The 17,673-nt window shown below is 38.9% G+C and overlaps 1 protein-coding gene across 1 annotated transcript in view; it reads right to left on the bottom strand.

Moving 5' to 3' along the window:
* Positions 1 to 17,673, bottom strand: part of LOC124544655 (cholesterol transporter ABCA5-like) — a 347,877-nt gene that overhangs the window by 199,660 nt on the left and 130,544 nt on the right. Inside the window, exons 6-8 of the mRNA XM_047123269.1 lie at positions 14,560 to 14,635; positions 12,729 to 12,882; positions 6,637 to 6,823 (exon numbers count right to left, since the gene is read on the bottom strand). Of these exons, the coding sequence (XP_046979225.1) occupies positions 6,637 to 6,823; positions 12,729 to 12,882; positions 14,560 to 14,635 (417 nt within the window). The remainder of the gene's footprint in view (positions 1 to 6,636; positions 6,824 to 12,728; positions 12,883 to 14,559; positions 14,636 to 17,673) is intronic.

Raw genomic sequence — 17,673 nt, 5'->3', positions numbered from 1 at the left:
TGCTGACATGGCAGCTGTCCCCACTGAGGTATGTCAACAACACCAGTCAGCAGCTGAGGGTTTCAATTAGTTATTTATTCTAGAGAAGCCACACGATCATCAATGGTATCTGTTCTTTCAGGAACAGTTACTATTCTTCATATATAGTTAAAGGCTACCTGGCCATTGACCTTCATCTGTACGAATGCGCACAGGTTGCCGAACTCTTACGGGAATCACCACCTTAGTGAGCGCGAGTAATGAGCGGATGGACAAATGTCTATTCGCAACATTACGAATGTAGATTGCGGACAATTGGGAATGTGGGTATCACAGGAAGCGTGCAAGGGATAAGTCCCTGTAGTCGCGCTAATCATTTGTGTCCTCAGTGTCTCAGATGGACAGAGCATCTGCCATGTAAGCAGGTGATCCCAGGTTCGAGTCCCGGTCGGAGCACACATTTTCAGCTGTCCCCATTTGAGGTATATCAACAACACCTGTCAGCATCTGAGGGTTTCGATTAATTATCAAGGAAACTGTACTCCTTCGTCACACCACTTGCTATAGTGCAGCGCACATTGCTGAATGGCACACTCAGACTTATTCCAATTGAGTGGTCATTTCAAGCATTACATCTGTGCCTGTAACTCTACTGGTTATTGCCATTATTGCATGGATTTTGTGTACGTATGGCTACTGCAAATCCCACAAGCCATCATCATGGGTTGTACCAGATCCAAAGCCAGATGGTGAATACTGTGAGAAATGTCTGATGAATCACATTACTTCACCATCATGGCCCTCCCAATAGGTTAAGTTATAGAGTTTTGTATAACTGTATACTCAAGTTTTAAGCAAATTTGTAAAAAAAAAAAAAAAAAAAAAAAAAAAAAAAAACAGTTTATGGGAAAATAGTTTCCATATACTACGAGTAAAAACAAACTAACTACTTGTAATGAAGACGTTTTATGCTTGGTTTCTTCAATTGCCAATTTCGCCTCTTACAGGCTCAAAAAATGGTTCAAATGGCTCTGAGCACTATGAGGCTTAACTTCTGCGGTCATCAGTCCCATAGAACTTAGAACTACTTAAACCTAACTAACCTAAGGACATCACACACATCCATGCCAAGGCAGGATTCGAACCTGCAACCGTAGTGGTCGCGTGACTCCAGACTGTAGTGCCTAGAACCGCTCAGCCACTCTGGCCGGCCTTACAGGCTTACTCTGTATTCTTACCTACCTCTTATTGTGTCACACTTGAGCCTTCATTGATATGATTCCCCTGTGTGAGTGTTGTAGTCACTGGTATTTGACATGCTCTCATTTGGCCAGCCATCCCTCTTACTATCTCAACTCTGGGTCCGTATTACGACCCCTGGGTGACAATGCACTTTGGCTCAGCTGCAGCCCAGCTGGTCGTCACCGTCACCACCACCACCACCACCACCACCACCACCACCACCTTGGGTACACACACACAGTCGACTACCAGTTGTTGCACCGACACTGACGGCTTCACAAAGTGTGTAGAAAAAGACATTACATTACCATGTACTTCCAATTATGAAGGACTCAAGTGACACCAATGGATAATGATACTGTAAAGTAGAAACACAAACTTTATACGCCGTGCCCCTAATGCATGTTTCATGACCAATTTTTTTAAAATGAGAATTCATTCCTCTGTTAGTTTTAAGACTCTCTTTTAAATAAAAAACACTAAATGTTCGACGGCTTCCACATACGTCAAAAGATAAACTTTTTGTGTTTTGAATAGATCGTTAAGAGTGATTATTAACAATAACAGACCTATAACGAGCTCTCATGGAAGAGGGAAGGAATTGTACCTGGTAACGTGTAAAAATGACTTCCATCATTTTAACTTAGCCTCAGGTAGTGGAGTCAGCAGTTACGTAAGCTATTCTGCAGTACTGGGGCTGGCTCCCACGCTATTATGCTGAGCTAGAGACGCCACCGTGGTACTGTTGAGTAAGAGATGCCAACTTTCTGCCACAAACCTGCCAATGGGAGGACCGGGTGCAGTCACGTAAGGTAAATAAGAGGGTTAGCGAAGTAGTGGTTGCAACAGCAAGTTGCTCTCTTGCCTGTCAGCTTCCTTACCCTCTGGATGTGACCTCCAGTTCTTCCTGTTGAGGGTGAAATGCTCTTTCCGTACTGTGTGCAATTCACTCCATGGCTGAAGGCAGTTTTCATGAACATTGTACCCTTAGTGGTAGTTCTTGGGAATAAAACCCATTATTTCTCTCCATCTTGGCATTTATCATTTTACGTGTAGGAAAAATACCCCAGATGCCCATCTGCTACCATCCTGACATGAACAAGAGAGATCAGTCCATTGCCATGCATTGATGGCACCCTAGAATGCTTGAAAGGAACAAAGTATTTCTCAACTATGGACCTGCAGACAGACTACTGGAAACCTAAGGGTGACTGGGAAAAGACTGCCTTCATATCTCCTGACAGTCTCTGAGTTTAAAATTACAATTTTTGGACTGTGTAAAGCTCCAGTCACGTTCAAACATATGATGGGCAACCTGTTTTGACATCTTAGATGGACAACAAGTCTTTGCTGTCTGTATGACATTGGTTTTTTGGAAATTTGATGAATATCTAAGGTGCTCAACAATGATGCTGAAGTGTGTTCAGACTGCATGCTTCTTTGCTGCCTAGAAACAATAATTTTGGGGTGTCTAGTGAATTGTGATTGAATCCATCCCAATTCAGGGGAAATAAGAGTAGCCAAAATTTTCCAACTCCTTAGCACATTTGTGATGTGAAATTTTCCTCAAAATGTGCTTGTACTATGAGTGATTCATAAAGGACTTCTGTACCAAGGTACATCCCTTGCATGAACCACAACAGCAAGATGCCAAATATTCCTGAAATTAGGTGCAAGAAAGATCTTTCCTTGTCCTTAAGAGTTGCAAGCAAATTCCACAGTCCTAGCATTGTGTGGCAAGAAAGCCGAGACAGAACTTAACACTATCAATAGCTGTTATGAAATATGTGCAGTTCTAGGGCAAATTCAGCAAGGTGCTGAAAACAATATAGCTTATTATTTCAGAATTGTCTCCAAGTCTGATATGAACTACTCTAGAACCTAGACTGAGTCCCTTGCAACTGTCTGGGCCATCAACAAGTTCTGGTTTTATTTATTAAGCAAACCATTCACCAGTGTGTGAACAACCATTCTCTATGCTGGCTGATTAGCCTGAAGGATCTGTCAAGTCAACTGTCGAAATAGACACTGAAGCCTTGAGTTTATGACATCACAGCAGTATACAAATGTGAGTGCTAGCACAAGGATGCTAACTACCTTTCAAGGAATCTACTAGTGGAACACAACACTGTGGATGAAATCTCAGTCATCACAAAATTAAATTACATTGCTGCTGAACAGAGAAAAGATCTAGTATGACTGAAAACCACAGAAGCCTTGAAGAAAGAGAAGCAGATCAAAGGAGAATTCAAATTAATAAATAGAAATTTGTGTAAGAGGAATTACAATCGAATGGGATGGAAATGATTGCCCATCATCCAAGGTCAGCTATTTCCACTATGCTCAAATATCGGGTTGCCAGGGATTTGTGAAGACTCTGGGCAGAATCAGATGCAGGCATCACTGGTCAGATCTCTACTGATCTTTATACACTATGTGAGATGTTGCAAGGAATATCAATGATGAAGGCATACACAGGAGTTAAGTCTGTGGCATCCAGCACCGATCCCATCTACATCAGTGCCATTCCATAAAACTGGACTCAATCTTCTAGGGAGTTTCCAAAACTGACAAATGGGTATCAATGGGCAATAGCTTACACTGACTATCACACCAGCTATTTTGTCACCAAAGTCATGATGACTGCTGAGGCTCTGGAAATTGCATAGTTCCTTGTAGGAAACATCATTTTAAAGCATGGAACACCCCCTTGTGATGACCTCTGATCATAAAAATATTTTCAAGTTGAGACTAATATCAGAGGTAATTTAATGTTATAACATCACCCATAGGGTCACAACTGCCTAGCATACACAGATGAATGGCCACACACAATATTTTAATAAGATATGAGCAGACATCCTCTTGATGTAAGCTGAAGTTGAACAGAAAGACTGGGAGAAAACACTGCTCATCGTGACATTTGCATACAACATAACGAAGCAAGACACTACAGGCTTCACACTATCATTTCTGCCCCTACCATTGTAGGACTGAAATGAGAATGGATACACTGTTCCCGTGCAACCAGAGGTTACTTAGGGTGACTACATGAGATGCATAATCACCAGGACTGAAGAAATGAAGTAGCTGGGTTGGCTTATGGACCCTGGACACCCAGGAGAAACACTGGGAGCATTATGACAGCAAGCACCATCCAGTCAGATACCATCTGGGAGACCTGGTATGGCTTTTTACACCTTTGCAGAAATTGGGACTGTCAGGAAAGTTACTAGAGCACTACTTTGGACCTGACCATATTCTTAGTCACTTGGTGGACTTTACATAAGATCCTTTATCAAGAGAAGAAAAGTGGAGAAACATAGTCCATGTTCTCCGTATGAAACCCTTTTATAGTCCAGGGGCATTTATCACTGATGAGAGGTTCAAGGAAATGGGAGACCCCTCAGTAACCATAAAGCCTTGATGGAAGGGGCTACCATTGATGCTCATCATAGTAATGATTAATGACCTCACCAGAATAGGAGGTTGGTGACGCAATACAAAGGACCTTAACAAGAAGGTAGTTCGATGAATCCTCTGCCAGGCACTCAAGTGTGATTTGTGAAGTATCCATGTAGATGTAGATAAATCCAGGGTGCTGCAGTTGGCCCTAGCGAGAACTTCTCCAGGAGAGGGAGGACTGCCATGAGCTGTGGTGCACGCAGAGTGGTGTAGCGATCAGTGTCACTGGCTTATGTGCTACAGGTCATAGCAATTATTTGTTATTTATTACTTATCAGTTCTGTTCTAGCTGTACATTGGTATTCATAATAAATATGCTTTTGGTGATAAGTTTTGTATTTCATTGACAAACCTGTTTTCGAATTGGGATTTGGTTCCGATTACGACATGACAATATTATGTAGGTGTTGACTGTGTTTCACTGGCAACCCTGCTTTTGGATTGGGATTTGGTTCTGATCACAATGTGACAATATTATGTAGGTGTTCATAACATTTTGTTGAATCTCAGACAAACAAAATAAGAAGCTACATTGCACAACCTCATGAGTAAGTTATCACAGTAAGCTAATTATGACTGCTTACAGCTAGACTGATTTTTAAATATATTTCAGTTGGTCTGAAAAAATAGCACATGCTTTCAATCCAGCCATTGATCATGATGGCACTTATTTAACCCTCGAGTGGGTGCACCTATTTATATAAAGTGTGAAGATCACAGAAAAACATTGTTTTGTACCATTCCATTATTGTAAGACTGTACCTATTCCTTCATTACTACTTCAATTAACACAGTGATAAGCTGTGTTGTCATATATCCAAATTAGCAGCATTAATATTAAATAAACAGTGAGTTAGGCGAGAAAAAAATTTACGATCCATACAATAAAATGACCCAGATTCCAAGCTAGCAGCACAGTCCCACAGGGAGGCAGTTATGTATGAAATAATTAGTAATCAAATAAGTGGTTGCAAGGGATCTGATGCAAATGTGGTGCTTAATGCATTGAGTGGGTCATTAGTGTGGAGTAACACCAGTGTGCAGCCAATAATGATGTAATAAAAGTTAATTTTATTATTGTTTAATTGTGATTTAGCTCATATAATTAAGTTTATTTTGTATATCTAAAAACAAAGATGATGTGACTTACCAAACGAAAGTGCTAGCAGGTCGATAGACACACAAACAAACACAAACATACACACAAAATTCAAGCTTTCGCAACAAACTGTTGCCTCATCAGGAAAGAGGGAAAGACGAAAGGATGTGGGTTTTAAGGGAGAGGGTAAGGAGTCATTCCAATCCCGGGAGTGGAAAGACTTACCTTAGGGGGATGGATATGTGTGTGTGTGTGTGTGAGTGTATACCCGTCCTTTTTTCCCCCTAAGGTAAGTCTTTCCGCTCCCGGGATTGGAATGACTCCTTACCCTCACCCTTAAAACCCACATCCTTTCGTCTTTCCCTCTCCTTCCCTCTTTCCTGATGAGGCAACAGTTTGTTGCGAAAGCTTGAATTTTGTGTGTATGTTTGTGTGTCTATCAACCTGCCAGCACTTTCGTTTGGTAAGTCACATCATCTTTGTTTCTAGATATATTTTTCCGACGTGGAGTGTTTCCCTCTATTGTATTAAGTTTATTTTGTCATTGATTAAACTAAGATTACACTGTGATTCTGCGCATACATGTTTACCTTGGTAACATAAAGACAGCTGTTCTTTACATGTGTATGAAGTATGCTGCATGCCCACTTGTGTTATGAAAAATGATTCACCTGCTTGAGGGTTAAGAACAATGATAAATATGCATTCGTTAATCGAAGATCTATTGGGGTGGGCTTATGCAAATCATCTTAACACCAAACGTGCCCTTGCATTAGATACTATAACAAACTCAGTTTAAACTCTATAGAGGATCAAAGTTATACTCACAGATAAGTAACTGCTATACTTACCCTACTTTTATCGAAGAATGGTGTAAGCATGAAGCCAAACATGATTATGGACAGACTGTAGAGAAGTATAAGAAGGAAGACAAGCAGATAGCTTGTATGCTGGAACACCTTCAATGTGAAGAGAAGTACAGTGCTTATGATAGTAAGCACCAGCACAAAAGCACCATAAATAATGAACCATGACAGCCTGTAAACAATACCATGCAGAGGTAACTAAATAAAGCATTTTATGCAACACACAAAATAAGCTAATACATTTATAATTTAACTGCAAAAAAGCTTATTGTAATATTATTTTTGCCTATGTATGGAAGGCATACATAGAAAGGAAGGTAAATTTATAGAGCACATTTATTACAGAATTATAAAGAAAATCTACTCATATCAAGATTGATGCTGATCAGAAAAAGCTGTTAGAAAACTATGTAGCACACAAGTAACTATTTTGTTACATTTCAATAAGCCATGAATTAAATAAAGCTCAAGTAAGTATTCATGTTATACAAAAGATGACTTAGACACTAATGATTAAAATGAAGACAGAGTGAAGGTAGAGATGGGGCAAGGAGACACAATTGGAAAAAGAGAAAAAGAAGCACTAATGTGAAACTGCAGAATACACATTTCAAAAACTGGGGTGTGCCAAAAAATTATATAATTTATTACATTAAACAGATATCCCTTGGAGCAATTAAATAACTGATGAAAGTTATGAAATATTACTCAAAATTAGTAGACCACAAACTCAGTTCAATGTAGCTACTTACTGCTATAATAATATTACAAATGACACTCTAATATGCATATCATACAATGATTTTCTTATTTGAAGTATTTACTTGTTCCCTATTATTCATTTGTTTGTTGAGTGAATACAGAAGTTTGCAACCTCTTGTACAATTACTAACTTTGCTTTCACAAGTATTACACAAAAACTCATAAAATATTTCAACTCTGGTTTTAATAATTGATGAAATGTTAAAAGTAGCTATTCACAAAATAAAAGACCTGCATCTTACACTGTTTACTGTTGGTTAGGCAATCTAAGACTTTTGGGCCTTCCTCATTGAACACACAAATGGCCACTTACTACAACGAACAACATTGTGTTCATAACATATCAACTAAAAATATATGCGAACGATATTAGGAAAACATAGATTGCCACTCACCATAAAGATTACCCAGTGAATTGCAGACAGGCACAAGAAAAACCCTACTACACATTAATAGCTTGTGGCCAAAGCCTTCACAGCAAATAAAACACGAAAACAAACAAACAAACAAACAAACACACACACACACACACACACACACACAAACACACACACACACACAAACACACACACACACACACACACACACACACACACACACACACACAAAAATGGTTCAAATGGCTCTGAGCACTATGGGACTCAACTGCTGAGGTCATAAGTCCTCTAGAACTTAGAACTACTTAAACCTAACTAACCTAAGGACATCACACACATCCATGCCCGAGGCAGGATTCGAACCTGCGACCGTAGCAGTCGCAACACACACACACACACACACACACACACACACACACACACACACACACAAAGGAACCAAGCATACCTCGTGTACAAGTCTGACCACAGCTGCCAGTGGTAGTGGTCATGGGTGCATGAAGTATCCATGTGTGTGTGTGTGTGTGTGTGTGTGTGTGTGTGTGTGTGTGTGTGTGTGTGTGTGTTCTTTGCTGAAGTAAGCTTTGTGCAAAAGCTATTAAAGTGTAACTGTCTTTTCACAGTGGCTCTCTGCATCTGAAAGGCTCATCTTTACAGTTAGTAGACTATATCCTTTTCCTAATGTTGTTGATATTTCAGCCTGGAGTTTCCATTTAGCAAAATGAGCTTTGGATGAATAGAAAGCTAAATAAAGGGACTTAGTAAATTGAGTAGGGCCTATAAGTTACCCCAAGTTTCAGTGAAAGGCTTGTCATGTTTTCTACCACTGAATTACTGTATAGGCTCATGATTACAATTGAAAAATGAAATGTTGTATGGCAAGGGCCCCCTATCGGGTAGTGCAAGTCCTTTTAATTGATGCAGCTTTGGCAAGTTGCATGTCAATAAGGATAATATGATGATGAAGACAGCACAACATCCAGTCTCAGTCAGGAATCGAACCCAGGCCCCTCACATGACATTCTGCCGCACTGACCACTCAGCTATGGAGGCAGACATTGGAATTCAGCTTGCTACATTTTATGTTCTTGCATACACATAGTTATAACAATATGTTTTAGTAAGGTGATGGGGACAAGAGGAGACAAAGACAAAAAAAGGGGGCTGCTGGGAAAACACACACACACACACACACACACACACACACACACACACTGCTATTCACCTTCCAGCTTCCACCTTTGTCTCCCCTTGTCTTCAAAACAAGAGGGTCGGTCCCATCCTGGGATCTGAATGAGCTGCCTTTCCTTTTTAACCATTCCCAACCTACTCTTCTCCCCTCCCCAAGAATAGATCTGTTCCTCCTGAAATATCAGACTGTGTCATGTATTTTTATATGTGGCTAGTGGCAGTATTGATATTTAACCTCCTGAAAGTAAAAAAATTCTGCCGCATAATTTTATACATTTTGAGAATGAATTTTCCATTTGAGAGAATTACAGAAATGGTCAGAACCAAAAATTATGAGAAATCTACAATTGATTTTTTTAGTACAGTTAGAATACAGGAAATACACTAGAAGAGTGGAAATTAACAGTAATCCACCTACTCCACTATATAAACAGGATGACAAGCAATATGTCAACAGTTACAGGAGAGTGTCACTTCTATCAATGGCATATAAAGTATTACCAAAAATTCCCCCGAATACAGTTGTAGAAACTTAGGGCATAAAACTAGAACATTAGGGTGGTCTCTGAAAGAAAATATTCTGCATATAACAAATTGTTAACTTAAAAATAATAATTTGACACATAATATTAACCAGCAAACCTATATTATTATGACATATATTATAAGATATTAATTGGAGGAGAGATTTGATACAGTAGACAAACAAACAATAGACAAAGCTGAGAATTTGGTGTTAAAGTGAAATCAGCAAACATAATCTGTGAAATAAATATGATATATGGCATGAAAGTTAAGGAAGAAATATCTTGGGAATTTCAAATAAAAATAATATACGAGAATGTCATCACCATTATTTTTAACTTTGTTTTAGAAACTACTTAAGAGTTTGGAATTCAGAGCAAAAAAAACACAAAACTGAACCACTAATTCCATAAAGGAAATCCAATGTAAGGTCAACTGCCTACAAGACATTAGTCAAATCAGGTTATCTTCCATTAGGAAAGTTAGTGCATTCAGTGACTGTGATATTATTTATAAATTATAGAGCTCAGCAATCAGTCGTCCTTTTTTTTTTTTTTTGTAGGTTTTAATTGGAAAATCCAGATTTCGGCTAGTGTCTAGCCATTATCAATGCACTATTTTCTAGCCTTGATTCATGTCAGTTCCCTGTTGTTTGGTCATATTCAAAGAACTATGGCTGACGTCCGATCAAAGCAGGCTGTGAAATTATACAGTCCAACCATGCATGATGGCTTGCTGCACAGTAGGACGAGGGGAGGGTGATGCTACCATGCCAGTTGTGGAGCTGGTGGCTTAACCCCTTGAGGCAAGATTTTGATGGTTTGTTGCACAGTAGGACGAGGGGATGGTGATGCTACCTTCATGGAGTGGGATGAAGTAAAAACAGAACTACAAGTGCCAGACAATAGAACTCAGGGCTTGTGGCTAGTCAGTAAGTTGCAAGCAACTGCATAAGGCACTTTTTCTTTTATCCAGATCTCCTGGACCGCCTGCTCATCGAGATACATGGGACAATCTTGAGATAAGGCGGTATGGTCGCCATTTGCAGTTGATACAGCAGGGAGGAAGAGGCAGACTAACGCCCTCGTGCGCATACCTACCACAGGTTACAAATTTGGCTGTATGTTGACAAGAGATTCTAATGTGGTTGTAATGATAACACTGGTAATGGCACATCTGGTTTGTAATGTACGGATGGACTGTATAATTTCACAGCCTGCTTTGATCTTGGACAGAAGCACCACTCTATCAAAGGTGAGTGAAAAAGAGTGCAGGTTGACACTAAGGAGGAATCTACCTCTTTCATCACCCAATGGATGACAATGACACCCTGATCAGAGAGGTATGATTGAATTTTGGTCTCAGTCAGACCATTGAGGAGCCTAGCATAAATAACATCACAGGAAGAATTTCAAGTTATATGGGCCCTGGCACGAACAGGACAGCTGTGGAGAAGTGAGTTGGCAAGCTGCTGCTGTGCTTGAGAATCAGTAGTAGTCTCCAAGAGCAAAGTACCACTCAGTAAATGAGAGCAGTATTTCACAGGTCTGGCAATTGCATCAACACCTTTCTGAATAATAAATTGATTTTCCACTGGGAAGGACTGACCATCTTCAGTAAGAGAAACAATGAGGAACTGTGGTGCAGCTGGAAGGGTCTTTGAATAGTTACCATCATTCCGTCTACATTTCATAGACATGGATTGTGAAGATGATTGGCTAATTGTGTGAAAATCCCCCATGGCAGCCAGCGTCTCCAATGGCGCGCCCCTTCCAACTGCGGCTCCCTTCACAAGAGGGTGCACATGGCTTAGGTGATTGTTCACACCTCAGGTCACACCTCCTGAACACCTTATAGAGGGACCAATCGGCTATTTGGGAAGGTAGTACCTCAGATAATCACCCCTCCCTGAGCTTGGCCTGTACCAGGGGATATGTGCGAACCCTACCTGTCGACTCGGGGCTGAGAATTGTAAGTTACCCAGTCACCTGTTGTGTGTCAGATGTGTGGGCCGGCCTTCAGGAGAGCACGGGAGGTGGGGGGGGGGGGGGGGGGGGGGAGAGGAACAACAAATCCAGAAGCAGAAGAAGGATAGGAGAAGGTAAACAAATAAAGGAAATGGGAATGAAAAACAGTGGTGACACTGGTCATATGTCAGTGTTGGGCAATGCAGGACATTTCCAATAATACCCAAAACATGTTCCTTAATGAAGGGGAAAAAAGTGGATAGACATGTAGCACAGAAAGGAAAAAGGCTGTGACCTCGTGCTAGCGAAGCACGAACCCACCAAAGAGTGGCAAGCTCCCTGGGGGGAAGGGGGGGGGGGCAAAATTGGGCAAAATGAGGTATCAGAATTTAAGTAGAAGACGCAAAATTAATGAGAAATATGAAAATTTGCCAAAATACATAGACACAAATAGATGAAATAGAGCAAAGCAGTAACTTTAAATATATTGGAGAAAGCACATGGCGGACAGGATTAGAAAGATTTTCCACAGAGTTAAGATTTATTTAAAACTGAAATAAAATTAAAAAAGCTATGTAATAATGGAAATATTGGTATATTTATATACATCTGAATATTTAACACTGCCATATAAGCTGAACAGAACAGGCAAACTTTCAGGATGTTATTTAAAGGCTGTAATACACGTAAAAAAGGCTTGGAAAATTTGAAGTCATGAGATATCTACTAAAATATATGAATGAATGGTAAAGAGAAGGTTAATCTTCTGTGACAGCTCTACCATATGTATGGATCAGTCTAACAAAACAAGCATTCCTTTATTTCTGGAAAGACAAGTCAATCATTGGATGGATTACAGAAGTAAGGAAAAAGGCAGGAAGAGACAAATATTGAGAACTGGAAATAATAAAAGGTATTTAACTAATAAAATACTAAATTGATATTGATTTCAAGACTGAAAAAAAAATAGGAACAACATAGATTAAAAAAAAAAAAAGAAAAAGACAATACGGTATGGGGAGAAGATGGAGGAGTACTGGGAAAAATGAAAACAGCAAACGAGGAGGAGGAACCAAAAATGTTACAAAATTAATTGATACAAAGATTTTTAGGGTCACCTCAGATAGTGCTGTGAGTTACCGTGTTTTCCTGGCAAATGGAATTACATAATTTATGAGTAGAAACTGAAAAGTTGCTGCAAGCATACTTTTAAATGCAATGGCAAATAACAAATCTCAATTTCAACCTCTCTCACCAGAAGACAGAATCCCTGAGTCCCATAATCTTCATACCCTCCTTAATTTTATTTTCTTTCTCACCGACGATGAGTATAAGCAGGTACGTAATGAACTGTGATAATGCCATCACCATGTACAGTGGTATGACAACACGGAATGCAACCATCCAGTCTGTAAAACAAGAACTTTCATTAAGTGATGAAAACACTGCATAGCTCATAGTACAAGGACAAATTAGGAAAGTCTTGTCAGAAAGGGAAGACTAGGTGAGTGGGGAGGGTGAAGTTGTAGAGGGAGACCAATGCTTAACTAAGGCAAGCAGATTCAAACAGATGTTATGAAGGGCTGGTGACTACGACAACAACAGCAACAACATGAGCAATATGTTCCCCTAACTTCTGGTTTACTGACTTGGTAGCTGTTACATTTATGCACACAGATATAAACCTGGAACAAACCATAATTTGTTTCATAATTCACTTCTGCATTTATCACATAAATAGAATAGTTACAAGGAACTATAATTTTGCTTTGGAATGTACAGTCACATAGGTTTAGTTATAAGAATATTATTTTGTTCAAGTAATGGCTCACTGTGGCAGACTTCTAAAGTCTAATTCAGTACCTACACAGAAAGATGAGCCTACTCATAGACCTATATCGTTGACAACTATTCGTGAAACTATGGGACATAATTTATGCTAACATATCATCACTTTCAGGGAGACTGAAATTCCTCTGCACATAAATAATGAATAAAGAAGGATGCCACAAACAAAGTCTTGTGAAACTCAGCTGACAGCCAGAAGGCAGTAGACAGAGGCACCCAGGTTAATGATGTATTCCAGGAGCACCGAGTTAATTTCTATATATTATGTAAATAAGATAAAGTGCAAGCTTACAGAATACTAGATCTCCTTAGGAATTGATTTGATGATATCCTAGCAAAAAGTACAAGCATGAAAGTACAAGCCATTTACATAAGACATTTTTGCAGCCACAAGCTTTGCATTCTTTTGCTGGCCATCTGCCTTCTCTACTCCACTCCTTTGATAACAGTACAAACCCTTGAAGTTTTTTATCAGTGATCTGTAATTTGATCACAGATGTATTCCTGAGTCAGTCCAATGCTCTTGAAGTGCATCCTTTCTTCCGTGAACAATTTATCAAAACTGTGTTGTTCAGCTTATTAAAAATCTGCATCATTAGTCAAGTAAGTCCATCCTGAGCAGCTGATTATAAAATTTATGATTTTCTTATTGACTCCATTAGCCAACCATTATTCCAGTATAACTCCTCTTCCCTGCAGTCCATACCATCCATTGTCTTAGGACCTATTACGTTGCCAAGGGTACTGAACCCAAACTTTTTATTTTTAATTGGAGTTTTTATAACTTTTAAGCACATATTTGCTATCAACTTTTGCATAGTTTCTCTAATGTTATTTCATTTCATTCAAATCATTCTCATGATTCCATCCATTTCACTCCAATGAATTTAACACAGAATTCCTGGTGTTGAAAAGAATTACTGAAACTTTAGTATACAATGATAGCATTTCCTGTACTTTTGTAGAAAACAATGCATAGTTACTGTCAGATATGCACAACTGATCTAATATTTGCATTTTAGCAACAACTGTTGAGCGCAATGAATTTAGATTCTTAAACAACTAATCAGAATTTAAAGAAAAGCTTTCATAATTTCATAATATACACAGAAGCAGCACACAGGGAGCTTCAGCAATTTTCTGTATGAGATATGCTTTTGAGGAATATACATGTTACCACCATTCGATGATAACAGTACAAATTTATTTCAGAATGATGTATTTCCTTTCTGACTTACCTCCTGTATATGCTTCTTTTGGAAAAAGTTCAAGCAAGATGTGAGGTACACTAATATCCTTGCGATTAGAATCCAGCTAAAAAGCAAATGGGAAAGCAAATAGTTAATCAGATGTACAGTGCTGTATTTTAAGTACATGCAAAATTTGGAAAATAACATGTTTAGTTAAAATAAGAGAAAAATAAATTTGAATATCAGTTTCTACTACAAGACTAAAACAATACAATGCTGGAAGAAACAAGTCACCATCACCATCATGTGCATTAATTCTTGGAAACTTTGAACTAATACTGGAACAAATATATGGTTTACATTTTATTATAAGTTACCTACTTTCCAACTCCATCAACAGGTATATGTGGTTGGCAATACATAAAAAAAAATATTGATCCTTGACAGCTTATTTTAAGAGTTACATCAACAAATGCAATTAACAAAATTCACTGCATACTTAAGCAAAACCCAATGTATCAACCAAATACTGCAGTTATTCAGCAATTTCTGGTAAGTTAATTAAAATATCTCAAGAGAGTAAAGATGCCTGGACTCAACAGGTACCTACAATATTTTACACATGTTATATAGAAGAGCTCCCATTCAAGCAGCAGTTACTGGAGATCACTGAAGCAACTAACCATTTCTAGTAATTGTTAAAAGGCACAGGTGATCCCTGTTTTTGAAGAGGTTTATCAGAAAGATGAGCCTACTCATAGACCTATATCGTTGACAACTATTCGTAAAACTATGGGACATAATTTATGCTAACATATCATCACTTTCAGGGAGACTGAAATTCCTCTGCATATAAATAATGAATAAAGAAGGATGTGAAACTCAGCTGCCAGAAGGCTGTAGACAGAGGCACCCAGGTTAATGACGTATTCCAGGAGCACCGAGTTCATTTCTATATATTATGTAAATAAGATAAAGTGCAAGCTTACAGAATACTAGATCTCCTTAGGAATTGATTTGATGATATCCTAGCAAAAAGAATTCAGTGCATCCTTCAAACTGGGGACAAATCATTAGATGTGAAAACAGCTTTGGGCATACCTGAAGGTAGTTGTGTTGGTCACTATGCACATAAATGATCTGCTGGATAATGTCGAGAGGAACCATGAGGCTCTCAATGGATAATTGGTGTTTTTTTTGCATGTGTAGCAGAGCCTTAACACAAGAAAACTGTGTGAAATGGGGGGAAAATCACCAGAATACAAATGGTTGGTTTAGTTACACGCAGTTCCATGGGTCATTTGAACGATTCTTTTATGGAAATCATGTGGGGCAAGTCAGTTTGTAGGATAAATATACATGACTAATGTTAACATTGATGAACATTTTATTTTTTAATGCTATTCATGCAGCTACAGTTAAAAACAAAGATTTTTTTCGTTATTTACATGTTGCCGGTTTTTAGATAGAAACTTGTGCATGAAGTAGAAGTTTACTAGTGAAACTATTTCAGGTTACAAGTTAAATTGCTTTGCTACCTGTGATACATTTTACATCACTAAGAAAATGATTAAAATTTTTTGTTGCTGCATGTTGTAATCTTTGCTGAAACTAAAAAACTTTTAAAAACTATATAAATAAAAATCAACTGCCACATGTGTGAAAGACCACCACTTGAGAACGGCATGACTGATTTGACGGTCTTTTTTTTTTCTTCTTCATATTTCATAATTGTAAAGACAATATTTGAATGAAACAAAATTTTTGGAAAATCCACCAGGAAAGTCAGAAATTTGGATTATATTTTTGTACAAAAATCTCAATGAAACAAATGTGATGGTCAGTTTGACAGTTCTGCTGTCACACACGGGTGATCCAGGAGGAATGTCATAATTTGTGAGGTGATTCTACAGGTAAAAATGAACCAAAAACATTCTACGAACACAAGTCTGGTTTTCGATCATTACCAAACTGGAGGGGGTTGATGACTACACACATCTATAAAAGGATATGAAGAGAAATACGAATCTTATTTACCAAAATGTTGTGTAGGCACTGTGGTTGACATAATATTGCTAGGCAGATGACTGATCCATCCTAAAAGAGGTATGGGGGTTCTCCAACAGGTGGCATCACTGTGACACGACACAGGGGACAGAGGCAACAGCTGCAAGTGTACCCAGTGTCCAATCATGGGTTGGATCAGTCAGCAGTTGTGAGGCCATGTGCATGCTGTGCTTTATAACTGAGCAAGTCCATTGTGTCCATGAATACCAAAATACCACACAGGTTCACCAGTGCACAATTCGCAGACATGTTTGTGGACAGGTACCACTATGGCAGTGCCAATGCATCTGTGACAGAATACCAGAGACATTTCCCTGATAAATGAACCCTCTGTCCTGGGGTATTTCCCAGGGTTTATCCCACATTACATGAATCCAAAACACTACACAGTGTACACACAACATCAGAACGTGAGGCCATCTAGTCAGCTGAGAAACAACAAGGGTACAATGGAGTCCTACCACTAGTACACAGCGCATTAGCCATCAGCTCAATATTCCACAAACAAGAGTGTGGTGTACATTACATTCTGAGGTTGTACCCAATCCATATGCAGCTTATGCAACATCGATATCCAGGCGACTCGGTAAGCAGACAACAATTTTGTTAATAGTTGGCTGTCCACACAGATGTTATACAATTAACTTTATTTACAGATGAGGCTAATTTACACACAGTGGTATCATGAACACAAGTTATTCTTATACATGGGTGATAGAGAACCTACGTGACACTAGGGAAACTAGATTCCAAATTAGGTCCTCAGTGACGGTATAGTGTGATATGATTGATGACCTGGTCAAAAGGCATGTATTCCTCATGTGTTGCAACACAAGCAAATTTGGTGACAGAAGTGCTATCTGCACTTTTGGGAGATGTGACATTAGAGAAATGACGGTAAATGTACCTGCAACACGATAACTCACTGTACCAGACAATTATCCTAGTATCTGAATAACACATTTCCTCAATGTGGGATTGGCCATGGTAGATTGATTAACTGGTCTGCCAGATCATCCGACCTAACCCCCATTAGATTTCTGCTTATTGAGCTAGTTAAAAGTGGACGTGTACGGTACAAAGGTGGATAAACAT

This window comes from Schistocerca americana, chromosome 8 (genome assembly GCF_021461395.2).
Source record: "Schistocerca americana isolate TAMUIC-IGC-003095 chromosome 8, iqSchAmer2.1, whole genome shotgun sequence".
Taxonomy (NCBI): domain Eukaryota; kingdom Metazoa; phylum Arthropoda; class Insecta; order Orthoptera; family Acrididae; genus Schistocerca; species Schistocerca americana.
Note: the sequence above shows the minus strand (reverse complement) of the source record. Positions and strands in the feature narration are given on the sequence as shown.